This window comes from Phyllopteryx taeniolatus, chromosome 7, assembly GCF_024500385.1.
Source record: "Phyllopteryx taeniolatus isolate TA_2022b chromosome 7, UOR_Ptae_1.2, whole genome shotgun sequence".
NCBI classification, from domain to species: domain Eukaryota; kingdom Metazoa; phylum Chordata; class Actinopteri; order Syngnathiformes; family Syngnathidae; genus Phyllopteryx; species Phyllopteryx taeniolatus.
This window is the reverse complement of record NC_084508.1, coordinates 17014911-17038678: the sequence shown is the minus strand read 5'-3', so window position 1 is coordinate 17038678 and position 23768 is coordinate 17014911. Positions and strand designations below refer to the sequence as shown.

The window sequence follows — 23768 nt, the reverse complement described above, 5'->3', positions numbered from 1 at the left end:
TTATATACATGACATACATATACACTATATTGCCAAAAGTATTCGCTCACCTGCCTTGATTCACATATGAATTTAAGTGACATCCCATTCTTAATCCATAGGGTTCAGACATGTCAAGTTCATCCATGAGGGTTAGGGTTATCATCATCCATGTCTTGATGGACGTTGCTTTGTGCACTGGTGCACAGTCATGTTGGAAGAGGAAGGGGCCAGCTCCAAACTGTTCCCACAAAGTTGGGAGCATGGAATTGTGAAGCAAACGAAGACCAGAGAGCTATCTATGGGAGAAAAGCAAACCATTTGAAGCTGAGAGATGAGAGAAAATCGATCAGCACTATTACACAAACATTGGGCATCGCCAATACAACAATTTAGAATGTCCTGAAAAAGAAAGAAACTCCTAGTGTACTGAGCAACAGACAACAAACAGGTCGGCCAAGGGTATCAACAGCAGTTGATGAGAGAAACATTGTGAGAGCTGTGAAGAAACACCCAAAGACAAAAGTCAGTGACATCACTGCCAACCTCCACAGGTCACGGGTGAAGGTATCACAATACACTGTTCGAAGAAGGCTTCGTGAGAAGAAATATACAGGGCATACCGCAAGATGCAAACCACTCATCAGCAAAAAGAATGGGAAGGCCAGACTGGATTTTGCAAAGTACTGATATGAGCCACAAAGGTTTTGGAACCAGGTTTTATGGACTGATGAGACCAAGATAAACCTCTACCAAAGTGATGGAAAGGCCCAAGTGTGGAGAAAAAAATGATCAAAGAAATTATCTGCTTATGATCCAAAACACACAAGCTCATCTATGAAGCATGGTGGAGGTAATGTCATGGCTTGGGCTTGCATGGCTGCTTCTGGAACGGGCTACCTAGTCTTGAATGATGATGTAACTTATGATGGTAGAAGCAGAATGAATTCTGAAGTCTACAAAACCATTTTGTCTGGCAATTTACAGAAAAATGCAGCAAAACTAATTGGGACAAGCTTCATCATGCAACAAGACAATGACCCAAAACACACTGCCAACACAACAAAGGACAGGGGGGGAAAGTGGAAGGTCTTAAGACTGGCCAAGTCAATCACCGGACCTTAACCCAATGCAGCATGCATTTTACCTCCTGAAGAGCAGACTGAAGGGAGAAACCCACAGAAACAAACAAGAATTGAAAGAGGCTGCAGTTAAGGCCTGGAAAAGTGTTTCAAATGAATAATTCAACAGTCTGGTGAAGTCAATGGGTCACAGGCTTGATGCAGTTATTGCAAGTAAGGGATCTTGAAAACAAAAGGTGCTCTGTCCTGAGTTGTTCAACACATCTATATGTAAATACCATGAAATAAAAGCTGGAATTCTGAACGTTTGTCTCATATTCATCTTTTGATCTGAAACCCGAATGTCTTCAATATACAACAAAAATAAAGGAAATGACTTGCCCTTCCAATACTTTTGGAGGGGAGTTTATATGCAACCTATATTTTCATGTAAAGGTTAGTTTCTGAATATCTTAATCATATCTATATGTATGTCATATATGTATGTCTCATATTACATCTGTGCAACTGTTGCATCTTTGCAAAATAATAAAAGACATGCAGCTACACGGCACAAATGACTGCAGGTTGCCTTTAAACATCACCTTTACTCTTTATTTTTATATTTTCTATATAAGGACTTACAACAGCTATTTACGTCACTGTGCCTTGGCTGCGGTGGTTCAACTTGCAGTGGTTGACGACAACGTAATTGGTCAAAATTCAGTGCAGTGATGGCTTGTGGGAAGAAGCTGTCTCTGAGTCTGTTCTTTCTGGTCATGATGGACAGCAGGTCAAAGAAGAGGTGGACAGTCTGGGTGCTGTGACCTGTGATTGTCTCAACTCATCTGAGGCAATGGCATGTCAAAATGTCAATGAAGAGCATCTTGACATAGCTCTTCTGGTGTTTGAGGTGATTCAGTGTGGTGTGGAGTGTAATGGGTACTGCATCCTCTGTCAATCTATTTGCTCTGTAGACAAACTGGTGTGGGTAGAAGGAAGGAGGGAAGAAGGCCTTGATGTGTTATGAGGACAAGCTGCTCCAGGCAGTTGGTTGATTGGGTTTAGTGCCACTAAGTGTAGTGTAGTCCGTGAAGCTGGCAGTGGTGATTTCCTTTAGTACAGGGATAATGGGGGCAGACTTCAGGCAGGTGGCCGGGATAGTGACCTGTGTCAGGGACAAGTTGAAGTTGGTGGTAAAGGCCTGCACAAGCTAGTCGGCATTGGCCATGACCACCCTCCCAGGAACCCTGCCAGGCCTGTGCTTTCTCTCACACAACATAAACATTGTTCACTCCCTGCAGCCCATTTTTCAAGTACTGTATCTTTGTTTTTTCTGTAAATTAGCCCTCACTATGGCTCCAAAGAATGTGTAAAGTGCAAGTGATATTGCTATTAGGACGTCTAATCGCATGACTCTTCGAGAAAAAAAAATAAATAAATAAAATAATAGCTAAATAGGATCATGGCGTTTGTGTTTCTGATCTTGTTACGCAGTTTGGTTTGGCGAAAAATACCATCTGTCGGGGGAGCAGCCACCCCGACACAAATGTTGCAATACGGGCAGGGATACGGTGGCTCGACAGGAAGCTCCTGCTCCACGTCTCAGGGTGGCATGCTGTGCGTTGGCTCTGTACTATTCTTAAGAACAAAGCAACAATAAAGGGTTCATTTATTTCTATATTTCTTTTGAATTAAACCCATAAATACAAGTTATTACATAACTCAGTTCTGGGACTGGAATGGATGAATTCTATTTCGATTCATTTTAACGGTAAAAATTGCTTTGGTTCACGGAGAGCCTCACAATGGATTAAGTTCATAAACCAAGGTTCCACTGTATATGATCAAAAACACACCATCACTATCATGTATCAGAATAATAAAAATGTCTTAATACATGAACTGTTTAATTTTTCTAAGGTGAAGACATCCTTTCACAACAGATTCAAACAGAGGCACTTTGACATCTGCTGTAAAGTGATTTTGAAGTTAAGTTTTCATTTTGGAGTCGGAGGGCAGTCATAGGGCCAAATCGTTGGTCGTGGATTATGTCACACTACAAGAAGTTTTGTCGTTACCGATAAACTATGCTGAGCCCGATCTGGGAAATTGCCAGCTATAGCTAATCGGGCCAATATCAGGGCTAAAATCCTGTTGGCTGAACCTAGGCATTAGTATGGGCCAAGAAAAACCCTTAGTTCATTAAACACCTTTTCAGAAACCATAATTCTAATCCATAAACAGATTCAAAAGAGGTCACGCAGTAGGTTGCAGAGCATTCTCTGTAATAAGATCCATTGGAAATTAAGATTATTTTACCAAGTAATATGTTGTCCTTAACAACCCTGTAAGATTATTGTGTAGCATTATTTGCAATTTGTTTTGAATGTTGCATGAGTTCCCTCCACATGCTACGGTATCCTTCCACACAACAAATATTACAAATATTAATATAAATTAAACTAACTAGACTGTGTGCTTACTGTGTAAATGCTAGTCTGTTTCTCTATATAAACCCAATGAATTATTTTCCAAGGTGTCCAGTGCATATGACATCTCTTGCCACACTGCTCTCCATTTCCGACATCAAGCCATCCTTTGGCACCCTGAAAGTAAACTTTTAAGACCTACCTTGACTCATCCACCAATAATATCCTCTCCCAAAGGGTCAGTATCATCTGTAATGTACGCCTTCTGTTTTTCACCCCGATATCCCTGACCACTGAACTTTCACCCACCTAGCTCCCTCTACTGAAGGTTGTTACAGGGTTGTAACCACCAATCACAAGATGTCATGCAGTCGGTACTGATAGAGAACCATGTCAGAGCAATACTGTGTTATGCCCAAGTCTAAGCCTCAGGGGATCTTTTGTCTCTCTCCTTCAACCTACCATTGTATGTCCTGACCTCTTACCCTATTTGCTACCTGGTAACCATGTGGAAAGAATAAGTCAACGAATTAAACCATAGCAAACTACAAGGCTCAAATTAAGCGGTCTCACATCGCTATTTGCAAGTCAAAATTTGCATTGTGCACCTCATAAAACACATAGAAAAGCAAAACTCTGAATCACAGATTGTCCGCTGTGCTCGACGGACATGACAACGCGATTACGCCGTCCCCGAAAAGGTGGAAGTGAAGTGAAGCTTGGTTGCTGACGTGGGAGGGGCAAAGCTGAATTGATAAGAAAAATGCAAGAGCAAATGACTGAAAATGGCCAAAGTGTGGTAGCATTTCATAGTGAAATGCAAAGCGAGCAGCCATGATGTGTAAATTTGTAACACGGACCTCTCTCTGCCGAAGATGACAGCTGAACCCCGGCTGAACACTATATAGTACGAGCCTTCATATGTGAGGGGATAAAACATTTATCAGACAAATAAAACCCAAGTTATCTTAAAATGCTGTTTTTAAATGGTGGTTTCATTTATTAAGGGAAAAAAAATATTCAAAGTTACCTGTCCTTGTGTGAAAAAGTAATTACCCGTTTGTTCAATCATGAATTAATTGTGGTTAATCACAATTCTTGGTTATTTTTTTACTGATCACACCCTAGCCTGATTACTTCCAGATCTGTTCAATCAAGAAATCACTTGAACAGAATCTTTCCTGACAAAATCAAGTCGCACAAAAGATCTAAAAAAGTTGCAACAAAATGACAAGAGTCAAAGAAATTCCAGGACAGTCGAGAACTACAGTAATTGACATTTATCAGTCTGGAAATGGTTACAAAAGCCATTTCTAAAGCTTTAGAATTGCAGCAATTATCCTCACATGGAGAAAACATGGAACAGTGGTGACCCTTCCCAGGAGTGGCCAGCCTATAAAGATTATAGCAATGACTCATCCAGGAGGCCACAAAGGAAGTCAGGACAATTTCGAAACAACTGCAGGTCTGACTTGTCACTGACTTTGATGGGCGAGTTGGACAGATTAAGTAGATTCATTAAGCACTGAAACTCGTTGTTGTGACTGTCTTTCACAGACCTTGAAATAATTGTTTTGTTTTTTTACATAAAGTGAATTGGTATTTTAAGGCATTAACATATTTTGTAATTAATCCCAATTACAATAAATGAATGGGGCATTTAATTATTTAATCTTGTATTTATTATATTTTGGCACTTTTAGTCCTCCATACTGAAGCGACGAGAATAGACATGAACCAGCAGAAACATGCAGTTTGGGGGTTCATTTTAGTTTGTGAAATTGCTCATTCATTTGATTATTGTGTTTGAATACATGTTTAGACAAAAAGGGAAAATATTTTCAAGAGGAAGCACTTATTTTTACATTATCCGTAAAAAAAAGAAAAAAAATTAAAAGAAAAAAAAATTCTAAAGAAATTGATGCAAGTTATTGCTGGGGAAAAAGTGCTTCAATGCTTATTTGGTTTCAGGACATAAAGCAAATCACAGAAGGGGTAAATAAAAAGCAAAGGTTTATCCATCTATTTTCTACACCACTTATCCTAGAGTCACGGGTGTGCGGCGCCTATCCCAGATAACTTTCGACGAGGCGGGGTACACCCTGAACTGGTCGCCTGCCAATCGCTGGGCACATATAGACAAACAACCACTGGCACTCACATTCACACTTAAGGATACTTTAGAGTATATGTGTGAGGAAACCAGAACACCTGGTGAAAACCCACGTAGGCACAGAGAGAACATGCAAACACCACATAGGGAGGCCAGAACGTCCGAACTGTGACGTGGATGTGCTAACCAGTCGCCCACAATGCTGTCACCAAAAAAAGCAAGTTGTTTTGAATAATGTAATTGTCATGTGCTTTTTCTATAAGCAAAGGAAAAAAACTCAATTAAAATAGCTAATCTGATTCTTGTAGAAAAAGTTTTATTTTAATGCCATATTGCCCAGCCAAAAAGCTCTCTCCTCATTTGAAAAAAAAAAAAAAAAGTCACTCTTGCTGACCTGATACAAACATATTTTTAAGCCACCTTTCTCGCTCTCTTTCCTTTTCAAATCCCCATTCCTCCCTCTATAACCAAGTAGCATCTGCAGATGACCAAGACATCAACAGACTTAGAAGCCCACGGAGGAATAGGGAAGCAAGAGGTGAAAAGAAAAAGGGCAGCTAGCAAGAGAAAGAGGGAGCAAGTGCCTCTCACATCAGGTTTCCACAGCACACCCCAGCGTGCCAGCCAGCCTGCAGTCTGTTCTCCTTTGAGCTTTCTATTCTACTACAGAACAGAAAAAAAATCAATTCATATTTCCATAATCCACACTCCTGTCAGTCTGCATGTCTTTGCCTCGCCCCCTCCTTCCATCCCTCTCGATCTTTCTCCATCTCTTCCCTCTCCCCTGGGGTAGACTAACCCCTCCACCCCAATCGTACGGCCTACAAATGTCATTACGCTGAGCAACAATAACGGCCGAAACAAAAGGAGGCCTTGCGCTGAGCTCTGAGTCCCTCTGTGGAGACTGTTGGCTGCTGCTGCCATATGCTGGCCAGCACGGGCCACAGAAAGAGACAGAGTCTGGCTACAGAGGACTCCAGCCTCCAGCCCAATAAAGGAGGAAAAGAGCCCTAATCCTGGTAATGAGGCCAGTGAATACAGCCTTTATGTATACAGGGAAAAGGGCCAATCCCTCTGTACACAGCACGCTAACTAGCCATCTTAAGGGCCATCTTATCCACACAAACGATCTGGTCAACAACAGAATGAAAGAAAAGTAAGGTTGTGGTGGGTTGGAGCTAAGTAAAAGAGACATGTTGAAAAAGGGGATGAGGTCTGGACACACGTCAAGACTCAAACTATCACACTGTGTTGTTTTTGTCTTTCTAGGTTTCAACTGCTCTTCTATTGGGAATATGCTGATTCAACCCAGCATACTCAGTATGTGCAACCCTCCTGGACAAGTCTTATGTAAATGTTGATCCAATGTTTTTGCCTACATTATCATCCATCCATCCATCCATTTTCTGAGCCGCTTCTCCTCACTAGGGTCGCGGGCGTGCTGGAGCCTATCCCAGCTATCATCAGGCAGGAGGCGGGGTGCACCCTGAACTGGTTGCCAGCCAATTGCAGGGCACATACAAACAAACAACCATTCGCACTCACATTCACACCTACGGGCAATATAGAGTCTCCAATTCATGCATGTTTTTAGGATGTGGGAGGAAACCGGAGTGCCCGGAGAAAACCCACGGAGGCACGGGGAGAACATGCAAACTCCACACAGGCGGGGCCGGGGGTTGAACCCGGGTCCTCAGAACTGTGAGGCTGACGCTCTAACCAGTCGTCCACCGTGCCGCCCCTACATTAATATTACATTATTATAATTAAAATGTTTAATTATATCTTTGATTGAAATTCCATTAGGAGCCAAGTCAAGAAGAATGAACCTTTATGTCAGGGTATATATTATAACCTATTTTTTGCTGTCATTGAGGCACAAGCTACATGTTCAAACTTGAATTCAAACTTTTGCACAAAGTTGCAGTTAAAAATTTCATTTGGAATGGTGTTGATGAATCAAAAATGCTGCTTAAAGTTCTGTGAAAGAAAAACATTTGAATAAAAAGAAGTGGCAATGTTGCATAAGTGAGGCTATGTATTTCCTCCACTACAGGGTAAAATATTTGTTTTGCAGTTCGAGTAAGATGTCTTAATTAAGCAAAATGCTTCCATTCAAAGATGTGGAGCTGTATCACTAATCAATCCATCAATTTTCTATAACGCATGTCGTCATCGGGGTTGCAGGGGAGCTGTAGCCTATTCCAGTTGACTTTGGGCGAGAAGGCTGACTAGCCAATCAGAGGGCAGTGTGACTTGATGTATGTCAATTTAAAACTACTGATCCATAGAAATTAAAATTCTTGTCCGAAACCGAAAATTAGGAAACCAAGGCTGAAAACCAAAAACTGAAACACTGAAAGAATTAACAATTCAAATTGTTGGTAAAACTGCATTTATGGCTATGATTGCGGAGGCACAGTCGCCGTCTGATTAGCACATCTGCCTCACAGTTCTGAGAACCCGGGTTCAAATCTGGCCTCCCCTGTTTGGAGTTTACATGTTCTCCCCGTGCCTGCGTGGGTTTTCTCCGGGTACTCCAGTTTCCTCCCACATCCCGAAAACATGCATAGTAGGTTAATTGAAGACTCTAAATTGCCCGTAGGTGTGAATGTGAGTGTGAATGATTGTTTCTTTATATGTGCCCTGCGATTGGCTGGCGACCAGTTCAGGGTGTACCCGCCTCTCGCCCAGAGTCAGCTGCGATAGGCTCCAGCACACCCGCGACCCTAATAAGGATAAGTGGTACGGAAAATGGATGGATGGATGGCTATGACTGCAGAGCTGCCAACCTATAGAAATTCACTTCCAGAAGAATTTGTATTGAATTGAAGTTCCATATTTTCAAAATTGCATCAAGAACATTACCGCCGGACAGTTATTGCAATGTATTAGGATAAAAATAATTCTGCATACTGTTCAATTGCACGACATAAACATTACTCTATAACCATAATCATTAATAAATTATGGCTTCAAGATGTGTTATTTTAATAAATTTATTGCATCAGCCTTGTAATGGCGGACGCAGTTGCAGCAAAGTCTTCTCTTGCATGCTATTTTTGTATTACTACTCAAACGATGCACATTTCCACATAGTGGAACTAATAAAAGTTATATCTTATAAATATTTATTTCAAAATTGTACTTTTAAGTTTATATGTCCTGTTTCTTATGTGATGTGGCGGTTATGTACTAATTCAGTTCCGGTTTCAGGTTCCAGTCATGTGTGGCTGTGTAGCCTTATTGTGTATAATTTTTCTCTTCAGACACTTACTAATTTGCTGGCTATTTTGCTCTTCAAAGTTGGTTACGCTCCGCTATAACGTGAGTTGCAGCCAAACCTATGGGACAAGTGTACTGTATCACCCAATATATTGTGTCGGTGTTTTGGGACTTCTTGTCACAATAACTTAGCAATTAGCATGACTTATTCATCTTTCTCCTGTTAATTACTCCTCATCCTCCCTTCATGACAATGATACTTGTCCGAAGTGTAGCTTTTTCGCTGCTATGGAGGCGATGATTAGCGACTTATGCTGCGCTGACACTGGACACGATGCGAACTCTTGCCTCCGCGGCTCAGCTTCGTATTTAGCCACGTTACCTGTACGTCATAGGTAGCTGGGGCGGCGCAAAATGCGTGCAACAAGCATTCCCCCTTAGTACCCGAACAGTGGAAAGCAGGGAGGTTGGGCGACTGTTCGTGCCGTTATTTAACATTTTTTAAAAAGACGTTTTTTGTTTTGTTTTTTACAATGCAATGTACACAACCGTGTGCTGGCCGCGGTTTTTACTTGGATCATAACAACATCCTGTTTCGCAGGCAGAAATATTTCGCACTTTTGTGACATTTTCGGTCGAAACATTTCAGTGGCCGAAATTTCGGTGCATCACTACTCTGAACGTACTTTGGTCCTTGTGAGTCAGAAGAATTTGCCCAAAGCATGTTTCAATTTCCCACTGATTTCAAAAGGGGATCAGAGAATCTCAAGGGCAGTTAAAATAAAAAAGCTTGAGTGCAGTGTTGGGAGATATTTTACCCACACATTCTTTCCAGTTTTTTTTTTAATGCGGCATTATTGCCATTCTTCCAGTGATGAGGTGCTATAGTCCCGTCATTTGCTGTGGGATCTGCTTCCCTTACCACTGTCATAGAAACAGGTCTTGCAGGTCATGTTTTTTAGCTGTTGGACTCCATCATGTGACAAATCCGTCAAAGAATTGCACACGCTGCAGCAGCTGAGGGTACGACAATGGTATTAATACCATTGGAGAAGAACTCAACTCCATCCGCTGACAGCCTCGAGTGCACGATGCAGAGATAAATGCTATTATTACAGGTCATGTGATCAAGTTGGATCTCCAACTTGTTCTTTCACAGTGAAGCCTGAGCAAAATAAAGATCCTCCTGAGAGTGCATTTTTATTAGGGTAAAAAGCAGTCCTTTGAAGAGGATAAGCACAGTCGAAGTTGGCAAGGCAAAGTTGTGATTGCCTCGGTAATCTATGTTATGATATTATTCAGAAAATGTATTTGACACAATATGCCACATTCATCATTTTACATGGGCCCTTATTATTAATGTGGGAGTGGATGTTGAAACGTAGGTGTAGAGTTTCAACACTGCAGGACACACCTCCTCCTGGTTTAGGGGAACAAACTGCCAAAAAATCTACTTCAAAACGGCTACATTAGGAATGGTATTAACCTAATAATGCTGTATTCATGAAAAATGGAGCAGACATAGCAAAACAAAGGAAGCGAGAAGCTGAAAACGAAGGTGCACATTCCTGTCACGGTTGCATGATAATTAGTGATTCCTCGGTTATTGAAGAGCCGCTCACTGCTTTTCATTACCAGCAACAGACATGCAATGAGAGAGAGCGACAGAGTAGGAAAGGGAGAGTGAGGGGAGAAGAGGAAGCACAAGCAGTGATGATGATGAGGAGGAGAGCAGTAGTGATGGGGGGGTCCACAGGATGGCAGGGTGAGTGAGAGCATTAGAAAAGGAAAAGAGATGGAAGAGAGAGTGACAGAGTAAGCGGTAGGGAGAGAGGGGAAAAGAGCAAGAGGGCAAGGGAGAGAGATCAGAGAGCGAGAGAGAAAGAGAGTGAGAGAAAGAGAAAGAAAGAGAGAGAGAGAGAGAGAGAGCGAGCGGAGTGTGTTCCAACCTGGTCGGTGTAGTCCTGAGGGAAGCTCCACAGCACGGTTGGATCTAGAGGTAATTGACAGACAGCATTAATCAGCGGGTGAGAAACACACCGTCTTCGCTAGCTGCTTCAGAACACATACATATTAATGAGATGGGTGGGGGCAAGGGTGGCTGATGCGTCTGTGCGCACACGCACACACACACACACACACCACTTTTTACTCATATACAGCAGCAGCAGAACTTAGTGAAAGAGAGAATGTGTTGAGGCTGTATGAGCTGTAAATATGCAAATATATATTCTTAGTGTAGCTATGATAGCTCCTACGATACAGGCAGTTACCCACATTTAAAAACACTCATATCAACACATTGTGGATTAACTGGATATTGGTCAATAGCAGTCAAAGTGAGCTATTAGCTGGATAAGTGAAGGGATGTCTGACCACTGATCAGACAGAATTGGCTATTTGTTTGTCATTTGACATTCTTTTTCACTGGTCATAGAAACTATTTGATTCACCAATTATACTTTAACTAAATCATCAACAACCAGTATTAATTGGCTTGAATTAATCTGATTTATAATGTGCTTTGAAGACACCCACACTTAAAATGTAAAACTACAGTAAACAAACACTAGCACATATGCACAAAATGTAGCCCTGAAATTAAGTCTTTTTTTTCTTTTCAACAGCCTGCGGTCTTCTTAATATCTGTATGCAATATGCTTGCATTTGTCCAAATGTAGCTAATACTTCGTCTAAGCTGATGCTCAAAGCTTTGCTTAACTGAAGCCAATGCGATTGCAGTCATCCTTGAACACAGGGGTTTCTGGTAAACACGGCTTCCACAGCACCTAGGTCACCATGTGACTTTAAGTACCATCAGCCCAGGTTTTGAGACAAACTCACATGGCAACCTCCAAGCTGTGGGCCATATGTCAAGTCATACTCCAGACGAGTGATTAACAACCAGTGTGCCGTGAGGGCTCTTCAGGTGTGCCGTGGGAAATTATAACATTTTACTTAACGGTAATTGGTCAAAAGATTATTTATTTACAAGAAATAATGCATAATAATAATAATCTTTGTTCATCCATTTACGCCAGTGAGGCGTAGGGACAGATAGAACAAATAAATGCTCTTCTATTAGATGGCAGGAAGTACATACAGTCATCAATATATCCACTTTTTGTTTGTTGGCATGCCGGGAGATTTTTCAATTGTAAAATATGTCCCTTGGCTCCATAAAGGTTGGAAATCGCTGCTCTCGACACACCAGGTTCAGTTACCATCCTAAAACTTCCATACCTTAAAAAGATGTCTAACTGTTGAAACTATTTTACAAATTTGACAACAGGAGAGCAGGAGGAGGTCATAAAACAATACGTCGTCAGTAGAGAGGTGTCATGGCTGCTTGAAAGAGCACGAGTGAAGGGGAATACAATGGGCAAATGGATGACAAAACACAGCAGAATCCATCGTTCCTTACATAATCCTATTGGATCATTTCATGTGCCCCTATAATTAAAAGAGCAGCATAAAAAAAAGAGAAAAAATCTCCCCTTCGCTGAACCTCGTGATGCCGCAGGTATGATTATTTTATGCTGATTTACTGGATGAGATGAGAGGATGAGGACTTCTGCCAGAGTGCTGAAACTTATTTCATTGAGAATATTATAAATTATCTCATGAAACAAGGGGTCGGTCAGGTGACATTAACTAAGACATTGCTAAGTGACAGTTGATCATACTTATCGTCATCCAAGTAAATGTCAACCGACAGAAAAAGTAATTATTTTCCACATCTTTATTGCATTCATACAGCCCCCAAATTTCTGCCTAATTTCTGGTCCTCCTTATTGTTTTCCATTTCCTAACCTTCCTTTATCTTGTACCCCCCACTCCCCCCTTGCGTTCCTTGCATTATTCTCTCACTAGCTTGCTGGGTGTGTAGAGGTCACAAGAGGAGGCCTGAAGGGGGTTAAGGCTGAAAGTTGAAGGTTACGGGGGTGAAGACAGCCCCTGCTGCTCCGCCCGGGGACACAAATGTCACCATGACAGATCATGGAACTGTTAATTCATCTTAATTCAAGTAACCTCATGAAAAACGTGTAATTTAGAGTTTAAAATCATGTTCATGTACTGATTTACTGTATCTACGCTGCCAATGAGCCTGACAATACACTGTTGAAAAAAATGTTTTGTGTCTAACAGTGGAGTGAAACTTCTTGCCATGACTGCCAAGAAACTAGAGTTGTCCCAATCCGATAACATGATCGGAAATGATCGGCCCTGATTTCAGAGGATCGCTATTGGATGATTTTTTTTAAAGCAACAAATTAATACTAAAGTACAAAGATATTGCCAAATGAAACAGCAAAAGCTCAGTTTTGTATTACACAATGTAACGTTTCGGGTTCATGTGGTGGCGTGAAAAAGTCGAGAGTCAAAAACCCACGTCCACACGAGTGTTTGGATTCAACAAAAATGAAGAGGAACTGTTCATTCAAGCTTTTTAAGACCTACTTGTTCATAGATGGACCAAAAAAGAAACCCACACGTTACCTAGTATTACGGGGTGAGTTGATTGACAAAAGAGGCGCATTATCAAATGACTCCATCAATTAGCAGGCATGGTCATTAGGCGCTGCCTGATGACATTGCTTCTAAGAGATACACAGAGAACTGCATTGCCCAAACGACTGTTAAAACGTCAGTGTTCATTGTTTCAAGTGGAGTTAAGCGCTCTAGTTTTACTTCTACAATGTTGCACTTTATGAAATTGATTAATTGATCATTTAATGAGATGTGGTTTTATTTTATTTTTTAGATTTTTAGTTTATTTAAGACGGGATATTTTAATGCTTTTCATATTTCTGACAGTTCACAAAACCCATTAAGACCAGCTGCTAACACTTCTAAAGAAGTCAGTTGGTTGCGACATTGGTACCAGCGAGTGAGACTAGGCAAAAGAAACAACCTAAACAGACCTGGTGGGTGTGAATTAATTGAAATCAGCTATCCAGTGTTGGATTCCTACATTCATACCCTAGAAAATGGTGGCGGGCAAGTGTGGCAACGAGAGGAGACAAGCAAGCAGTGAGCATTGGACCCTGCAATGTCCACGTGTGCCCATGTACACAGCCACATGAATGTGTACAGTGACACAGCAAGCTCATGGCAGATTATGTACTGTACAGTAGCATGTCAATTGATCCCTGGGCCTGCAAGCATGTCTGACCCCCAACATTTTGCATGGGGGCAACGTGTAAGCAGCCCTTGAGCAATGACACATTTACTGGGGGGATGTGGGTGAGGAGGGGGGATGGTGAAGAAGAAAAAAAAAATCAATGCTTTGGCTATTTCTGAGACACGTATCTTTAAAAGTCAGAGGTGGAAAGTGAGCGAGGTTAGAGGATGGTTAATAGGTGAAGGGTGTTGGGAATTGAGTGCAAGGAGTAGGAGGCCAAAGAATATGGGACGGGAAAAATTAACTATGTGTGGGAGGTGAACCTCTCCCATTCTCAGATGACAATGCCTCATTTCTGCTAACTCAAGTGGCTCATTAAAAATAATGAATAAATGAGTTTACATTTTATGTGTTATATGTGCCCAGAGAAGTGAAAAATATGCTTTTTATCCCGTCTTGACAATTGTCTTCATAATTCTATGCGTATTGGCACGTCCAAGTAGGCTAAAAATGAAAAGTGCTGGCATCTTCTTCTTGGCATACATTTACGCTTCTTGGGATTTCCAAGCAAGGCAAAAAATGAGCTATTGGCAGAGAATGGCATTCCTAATGCTGCTGGCTGGAAGAAAAACTTGGCACAAGATGCCATATGCCAGAAAGCTCACACTGCCCACTAAGGACTGCATGCGAAGTATTTAACTTTAAGCCATTTTGTCAAAAAAAATAATAATAATAATAATTTTAAAAAAAAAATGAAAAAAACAACAAAAAGAAAGCCTCAACTTTCTAAGGTTATATGAAAATGTCCTGTGTGTGCTGGGAAAAAAAATTATAAATATAAAACGCACCCACAGTGTTTCAACAGGATTAAATCATCTGCTCAATGGCCTGAATTTAGGGTTCCGTCGAAAAGAAGAAAAAGACCTCACCCCAAATCCAGTGTGAATGCACATAAAGATGCAACCCTCTGGTTTGTAATTCTCTGTACAGTGGGACTCAAACACAGACTTGGAGCCCTTATAGCCATCCAATGCTTTCAACGCCAGAAAAACCCTTTTTTCACCTCATTCCACAAACGACTGAATATGTGTTGTTTGTAAACAGGGGGCCGTTTTGTTAAGGGAGGCCAAATCCCATATGGTAAACACCAGTTCCTCTGGTGAGAAGAGAGGCAGTGAAAGCCATCGGCAGCCTCTCTCCTCCATCCGTGCTCCACAGATGAAGGGATGTAACGCCTGCATCTTCTTGCGCCGTCTTTCTCTTGCTCCCTTAGACGACTCTTCTCCCTTTTTCTTGGCCAGGGGTTAAATAAACTGCTGCACTCTAACCTCCTTGGCAGTGATTTCATTCACTCTGTTTTTCTTGCTTGCTCTCTCATCTGTGAGACTTATTTCACAGTATGTAGTGGATTAGGCCTAATTCGTATGCCCCCGTACAAAAGCATTGTTTTAGCAGCAGCCAGGACGCTGTAACTGGAGGAAGCTGCCACTGGTAAGCATCCACAATACGGCCATTGTGGATATAGGGCTGAAGGGACCCTGTACGAGAGGCTGTCTAGACTTTGAGCCCGGGCCGATTGGAGAAACAGAGGGAGAAAATCCCATCAGGCAGTGGAGTGAAAGTTAACTAAGGTACCCTGCTGTGAACCTGATAAAGATGTCAAGCCAACATATGGCAAAAAATGTCCATTGTCAGAAGAAGGCGCTTTCTTCCCTCACAGGGTGGCTAAAAAAGATCCAGGCGGGGGGGTTGTGACCTAAAGGAAGGAATAACTATGGTGGTCATCGCTTTACTTCTGGATCAGTAGACTTATTCTGGCTGGGAGGACGCTCATCTCCTCAGCTCGCAGTTAAAGGAGTAAGAAGATTAACTGGCATCTTTCAAGAGGCCAGCCCAAAGAAAACACGCTCAGACATTTACAACATTTTTTGCCTTTTTCCAATCAACCAGGCCTGTGCGCAGTAAATGGCATTACATTTCATGCTGATTTAGTGAGCAGAGGTTTCTAATAAAGATGATATGGTCCTTAAGTTTACTAAAAACTGATTGGTCACACTAAGTAAATTACAAATGAGGACAAGAAACTGAAGAAGTGGTGAGAGGTTGAAGTAAGTATATTGTAAGATACCTTCATTGCATTTGATTTAATATAAAATGTGACTATTTTTCAAACTGGTCATTGTAATCAAACTGCTAGTAAATGAACATTAACAATAAGATTTCAAAATTAATCCTATCTAAGCCCAAAACAGATGAGAAGGTGAAATAAAATGTCAACAATATGCAACTTAAGCCAACCAAAAAAAATAACTTCTAAGGGTTTAATGTGCTTGTCCAGACAGAAAACGATAAAAATCAACAACTGTCAAGTTTCACATGCATGAGCTTGTGGCCAGGGGGATTTTCTAATCCACTTCTTCATGTACATCTGAAGAAGATAAACCACAGCCTCAGCCTCACTGGAAGACGAAAGACAGAGCTGCATTGAGATGATGTGACCCTAATAATACCACATTAGTTGTTTCATTTTCCCAGCGATGTGAGGAAAATGCTTCACTGGGACGAGGTGAAAAAAGGAGGGAGGGAGGGTGGGGGTGACGTGGCGCAATGCACAGACTAGAGATGGAAAGAGAGAAGTGAAAGCGATACTGTCTCGAGGCTAGTTGGGATGCAACCCAATTTCACAGCTTCACGAATGAGTGGCACAGCATATGGACGCAACCTTTGTGACAGCCTCTGCGTATCACCACATATCAGCGCTGATATTTCCAGTCAGATTCCATACTGGTCCAACATTACGTCAAACGGAGGCACCGCATGACTGCATCTCCAACACAACGCATTCAGAATTTGTTTGGCTCAGTGAGGATGTAACCAGTATCTCTCAAAGCAATTTTTGTTTACTCCTAAATAAAATCAATGACGCTTGACAAAGTCTGGCATAAAGCTCAGACTCTTCCTTCCAAACAGCGCAACGGAGTGCAGGTGGGTGAGAAAGGACAGCCTAAGTGCTAGTTAATGATGATGATTTCATAAATGATGAAAGATAAAATTATATTTTAATCAATCTCATGTTATTTATATAGCACTTTCCGTACACAAGGAATGCAACCCAAATTGATAAAGACCGAGATAAAAACAAACAATTAAAATAGTAGAATGAATTCAAAAACCCGCCCCCGCATACGAACACACACACACACAGCATCTATTGACTAACAGTATAGAGATACTATAGAGCTGCAAGGCACTGAGGATCCAGGTGTGGAAAAACAACCTGTGGGAACCATCCACACTGAGAGGTGCCACAGCTCACAATCTCAGAGGATGCCACCAGAGAAACCACCAGCTCACGTTTCTACCTACTGACATCTATGCTGTTGTCTACTGGAGAGGAGCGCTCAACAATGTCATGTACACGTCTCTGGAACATGCCATTTCCGGTATAGTATGGAGGGTTTTTTTGTTGTTGTTTGTTTGTTTTTTGTCAAGCCCTCCTCAATGGCATCCAGTCATAACAGAGGTGAAAATAGGAAGCATGCTTAACTCACGGCTCATGAAAGCGACCCTCGACTTGTCAATACAACAACGTAATATCACTTTTTTTATATTTACAATAGTTTTGTACTGTACTTGGTGTTTTTAGGCCACGAAAAGGTACAAAACAATTAGAGGTGCAACGATTAATCAATAACTAATTGGTTAAAATTGTCCAAATCTTCATAATTTCAGCCTCTCAACAGTCCATATAATTAAATTCATTATAATAATAAAGCAGACAAATAAGACATTTGCAAACATCTTTTACTTTGGAAAACAATTATCAACATGTTTGCCTATTTTCTCACATGTACCGAACCAGTAACTGAGTCATCATCAATTTATGTTTGCTTATTTTTTGCAGTCAATTTGAAATGTCCCGTTTTTTTAATAAAGTGATGGAAATTAAAGCGCTTTTTTAATCCAATTCATTGAAAAATAGAACAGATTATTCAAGTATTAAAATAATCATTAGTTGCAGCCCTAAAAACTATTTTGTACTGTAAAGGTGTTTTTTTAGGCCACGAAAAAAAAGTGTTTCAATTGAACGGGCAATCTTAGCTTTTAACGGATGACTCCCACCCCATTAGTCAGTTAAATCCACTGTTCCACTGTATTTCTCTTCATACTATCCATCCATCCATTTTCCGTACCGCTTATCCTCACTAGGGTCGCAGGCATGCTGGAGCATATCCCAGCTGACTCTGAGCGAGAGGTGGGGTACAACCTAAACTGGTCACCAGCCAATCGCAGGGCACACATAGACAAAGTCCATTTTAGTCAAAAATAAGGGTAAGAGCCTGTAACGACTTAAAAAAATGAAGTGAACAAACAGCCACAAGCCATGCTTTTGCCGGTGTTAAGTTCAGTTATCAGGTGTCGAAGTTCCATACTTATAGGGAGAGCTTGGATTTTGCATGGACACAAGACCGTAATATGCAAGCCTTGTAGGAAAAAGGTGAGAATAAAGACAGCCTGAGGGCTAAGTTGTTTTACCATCTCAAGAACTAACATCACAGACATTAAAGCTACACTAGTCAGCTATCCATGAGAAGCCTTACGCAGCCAAAGTAGCAGCAGAAAAACACATTCAGCAAAACTGTAAGACACAAGGCAGTCGCTGACTACATCAGAACAACCACAGTGAAGAATGGCGGAGAAAAGTGAAGTACTGAAAATCATATTTTGAACAATTTAGACGTAAGACACCAACTGCCCGGCTGGAATTATCCATGAAAATCTGTGTGCCATCTTGCTTGTGGCAGACAATCAAAACTAGGGATGGGCATAATTAATGAGCCAATTAATTGAAAATGTAATCACAGTGGCAGGCAGTGCGTTTCTGACCTGGGCATTCAGTAGGGACTAAAGTGTTAAGTATAATCCACCCCTTAATACAAATTAATATCACAAGTAGGGCTGTCACGATCAGATCTTTTTAAAATCAATTAATCTATTGACTAATCCATCGAATAATCAAGTAATTTCCTGCAAAATAAACAAATAAATCAGATTTTTTTTTCTTTTCAATTACTATTAACATGCATTTTATTCTCATTTAGAATTAAGGGATATCTAATCTTACACTACTAATGTTGGAGTTCATTTTAAAGTCGTTTATTGACCCTCCAGTTGAAGTTCACTGTAAAAATAAACACACACAACAAAAGAATTACACCAACTGAATCTTCAACTACATCACAGACTTGAGTTTTTCTTCACTTTTGTTCACAAAAATCGCTCACTCATAGCTAACAGACATTTAATGAAAAACACCATTGACAAGCTAAGAAAAATTAGCATCGAACTTTCGACACTACTCTCAAAATAATGAAAATTGGTACTCAAACGCTGTATAAACACATACAAACAGGCAATATAACAATACTCTTTGGTATATATTCAAACTGTGAAAAATAAGTTATATCATGACTTCTACTTTCTTTGTTATTGCAAGTGTGTATCGAATTGTGAGGACCACACTGCCCCTCAGAGGTCAAGACGTGCACTGTAGTTACTTTACGTAACCCAGAGGTTAATAATAAATGGGTCAGTTTTTCTCATACCTACTATTATTGTTCTCTGTTTGAGTAATATCACTTGATCAAGCTTTTTCTAAGATTCAATACTACAAAATTATGTATGATTATTGCTGAAATCGGATCGGACCTAGATCGGCCAAAACTCAAGGCTGCTACAGCGGCTGAAATAAGTATTTAACATGTCACCATTTTTTCAACTAAATATACTTCCAAAGGTGCTATTGACCTGAAAATTTTACCAGATCTTGAACACACGAAAAAAGCGAGGTGCAAAAAGGCACGGAAAACCAAGACATCACCTAAAATCTATCAATAATCAAACAGCAATCCAGCCCCTTGTCAGTGCAAATGAATATCAGCTGGTTTCAGTCCTAATTGATGGCCTACAAAAAGGTCTCATTGTCAAAGTGTGAGTCAAGACACATCTCATGATGAGTAAGAGCAAAGAGCTGTCTCAAGACCATTGCAAACTAATTGTTGCAAAACATAACGATGGCATTGGTTACAGACGCATATCGACGCTGAACGTTCCAGTGAGCACGGTTGGGGCCATAATACGTAAGTGGAAAGCCAATCATACCACCATAAATTTGCCTCGATCAGGTGCTCCTCGCAAGATTTCTGACAGAGGAGTGCAAATAATAATCATAAATTGTCGTTCAAGAGCCAAGCCCTGTGGAGAGCTTCAAAAAGACCTGGAATTAGCAGGTTCTGTCATCACAAGGAAAACGGTGAGTAATGTACTCCACCGCCATGGCCTGTATGCACGCTCAACACGCAATGCCCCTTTGCTGGAAAAAAAAGCATGTCAAAGCTCATTTAAAGTTTGCTGAACAACATTTGGACAAGCTAGTTAAATCCCGGGAGAATATAGTCTGGTCGGATGAGAGCAAAATTGAACTCTTTGGATGCCATAACGCATACCACGTTTGGACGAGAAATGGCACTGCACATCACCCTAAAACCACCATACCAACAGTGACGTTCATGATGGTGTGGGGTTGCTTTTCAGCAAATGGTCCTGGTAAACGACACATTATTGAAGGAAGGATGAATTGCAAATGTACAGAGACATTCTTGACAAAAATCTGCTGCAATCTACGGGGATGATGAAAATGGAACGAGGGTGGACATTTCAGAAGGATAATGATCTAAAACATACTGCCAAGGAAACTCTCAAATGGTTTCAAAGAAAAAAAAATAAAGCTGCTAGAATGGCCTAGCCAATCACCTGACTTGAATCCAATTGAAAATCTATGGAAAGATTTGAACCCCAAGGACCATAAAGAAAGCCCACAGAACCTTCAAGATTTGAAGACTGCTTGTGAGGAGGAATGGGATAAAATCACACCAGAGCAATGCATGCGACTAGTTTCTCCATACAGGAGATGTCTTGAAACTGTCATTGCAAACAAATGCTTTTGTACAAAGTATTAAATAAATACCAGTTGGCGTATTCAATACTTTTCCCTGTGTCATTTCACAGTATTACACACAACTTCATTTCTGATCTTATCTGTTCTACTTTCTTTGTATGTATGGATTAGTTGGGTTGTTCCCAACACCTGGTGAAATAGCACCTTTGGAAATATATTTAATGAGAAAAATGGTGACGTGTTAAATACTTATTTCGGCCGCTGTATACTATTATTGGATCGGAAGTGAAAATGTTGGATTGGTACATCACTATACCACCGTATAGTTCAGGGTGTACCCCGCCTCCTGCCCGATGATAGCTGGGATAGGCTCCAACACGCCCGCGACCCTAGTGAGGAGAAGCGGCTCAGAAAATGGATGGATGGATGGAACTTTATTGGCTTACAGTAGCATGTCAAAAGACACACGACAAGGCTAAAAATAAACTAGCTTTAGGATTCAAATATACGGTATACGAGGCGGAATAAATGTCTTTTGCGGAGCCGATCGATCGCGAATTATGACATTAAAGGCGACCAGCATAAAATGCTAATTATCGGCCGATAGCGATCAAGCCGATCAGAATGGTGTAAAGTCTAGAAATTACATAGGACTTTGCGCCCCTTTTTCATTTAAAATGATGATCTCACACTTGTGCCATTATTCCATGTTTCCAGCGGAGCATCGAGGCAGAAATGTTGCGTCGACCAAATTTTGGAGTCGATTTAGCTGAGTTAGTGGACTTTTTTTCACAGCGCTTGTGTTAAGCATGTCAAATGGGACATAAAGTATGATTGAATCACTGCATTTTCTGTCATGTTCGTTGTGTTGTTCAGCTACTATACCTTTTATGGTAATGAAGATATTGAAGAAACAAGGGTGTTCTATTTTTTTTTCATGACTGTATAGTAGAAGGGACGGTTGTCTATAGGCTTTGCATGAATATGGCAATTTGTTGAGGTGTTGGAAAATGCAAGCAAAGCACTCTCATGTTACTGTTTTGAAAATACATACGGAAGACAAAGAGCCCAAACAAAAAGGCAAACCATTCTGCACACGTACATCGCTCAAACAATATATCATGCAGCCCTAATTTGTATAAATGTTTACACTGTATGCATTCAGATGTGTTATAGGGTGGTTAAGTTCCAGAAAAGGTTCCAGAGAAATTGTGCTATATTTTCTGGTGACCACGCATAAAGCAGTGATTCCTTGTTGGATTTCCTTTTAGAGGGCTGTGGCTCTCTGGTGCGGTCTCGGTTTTGACAGACAGATAGGAATCCTATTTTGATGAGTGTGACAAAATGTAGTTTTTGCTTGCATATAAAGTTAACGAACGTCGGTGATCAGGTGATTGTCAGTCAGCAGTAGATGCTTAGGGGAGTTTCTTTTTAGTCTTTGAGGTGGTGGGTTGCGGCTTCACAGAAAACATTGTCGCACGGCAGCTCCTTAAGGTGTGGAGAGGATCGATCTCTGTTAATGTCATATGGCACAGCACCCAGAGGCAGCAGCGTGGTGCTGATGACAGTGAAAAGTCTTGCCTTTGGCGGCTACATCCACGCTGCTGCTGAGCTGCGACTTGAAGTTCACATGCAAAGGCTGACAGAAAGACAGCTCTCAGTCAGACATTCAAACTTTCAGTCAGCCACGCTTTACACAGGGAAGACAAAACATCTGTACCTGTTAAAAGCACAGGGTGGAACATACAATCTTAAAGTTCTGAAAGACTGGTGGGCAAAATGCTAATAAAACGTAGTATAAAAATAAATTTGCGGTAAATTAAACTATTTGTGCCGGTGAATATGAATAAATACTACTACTACTAATAATAATAATAATAATAATAATCTTTTCCATTCGGCTTGTCCCGTTAGGGGTCGCCACAGCATGTCATCTTTTTCCATGTAAGCCTATCTTCTGCATCCTCCTCTCTAACACAAACTGCCCTCATGTCTTCCCTCACTACATCTATCAACCTTCTCTTTGGTCTTCCTCTAGCTCTCTTGCCTAGCAGCTTTATCCTCATCATCCTTCTACCAATATACTCACTATCTCTCCTCTGGACGTGTCCATACCATCAAAGTCTCTTTGTCTCCAAAACATCTATCCTTGGGTGTCACTCTGATGAGCTCATTTCTAATCCTATCTAACCTGGTCACTTTCCTAGGGAGGACCTCAACATCTTCATTTCCGCCACCACCTTTACCTTTGTCTTCAGTGCCACTGTCTCTAATCCGTACGTCATGGCTGGTTTCACCACTGACTTATAAACTTTGCCCTTCATCCGAGCAGAAACTCTTCTGTCACATAGGAGGTTATATTTGCATTTTATTAAATAAAACAGCAGCTGGGGATTGTATGGAAAACAATGATTTCTCTGCCATTCTCACGAACGTAAAGGGAAAATCTGGAAGTTGTCTGTGCAGGCATCCTATTGGTTGTTCAGTTAAGTCTTACTATAAGTCTTTTGACACTGCACTTTGAAAGACTTGACACTGCCAAAATCGGCAGACTTACATCACTGAAATAAACGCTTTGAGAGACCACGGATATTGAGGATCACCAAGTATACCAGCTATAATGTGGTGGGCACGTGCTCCCCCACACGCCCCCCACCCCCCAGCCGCTGTGGTTGGAATGTTACCAGAAATGTGTGGTAAACTTTAGCCAAGTTTTGTAAGTGTTTTATAGCTATTGATTTAAGGTATTCTTCACACAAAATATGTGGTTTAAATGTACCCAATTAAAGTGGCTGCAAATTGTTACACTAAATGTATTGCGTAAATTTTATAGGTTCTTTCTTACAGTGCATCTTCCTCAAAAATATCCTGAGGA

General features: G+C 41.0%; 1 protein-coding gene across 3 annotated transcripts in view; it reads right to left on the bottom strand.

Moving 5' to 3' along the window:
- The window catches only part of dennd1b (DENN/MADD domain containing 1B), a 136049-nt gene that overhangs the window by 95221 nt on the left and 17060 nt on the right, over positions 1-23768 (bottom strand). For all 3 annotated transcript variants that reach the window (XM_061778464.1, XM_061778462.1, XM_061778463.1), the window contains exon 3: positions 10760-10803. In XM_061778464.1, the coding sequence (XP_061634448.1) occupies positions 10760-10803 (44 nt within the window). The remainder of the gene's footprint in view (positions 1-10759; positions 10804-23768) is intronic.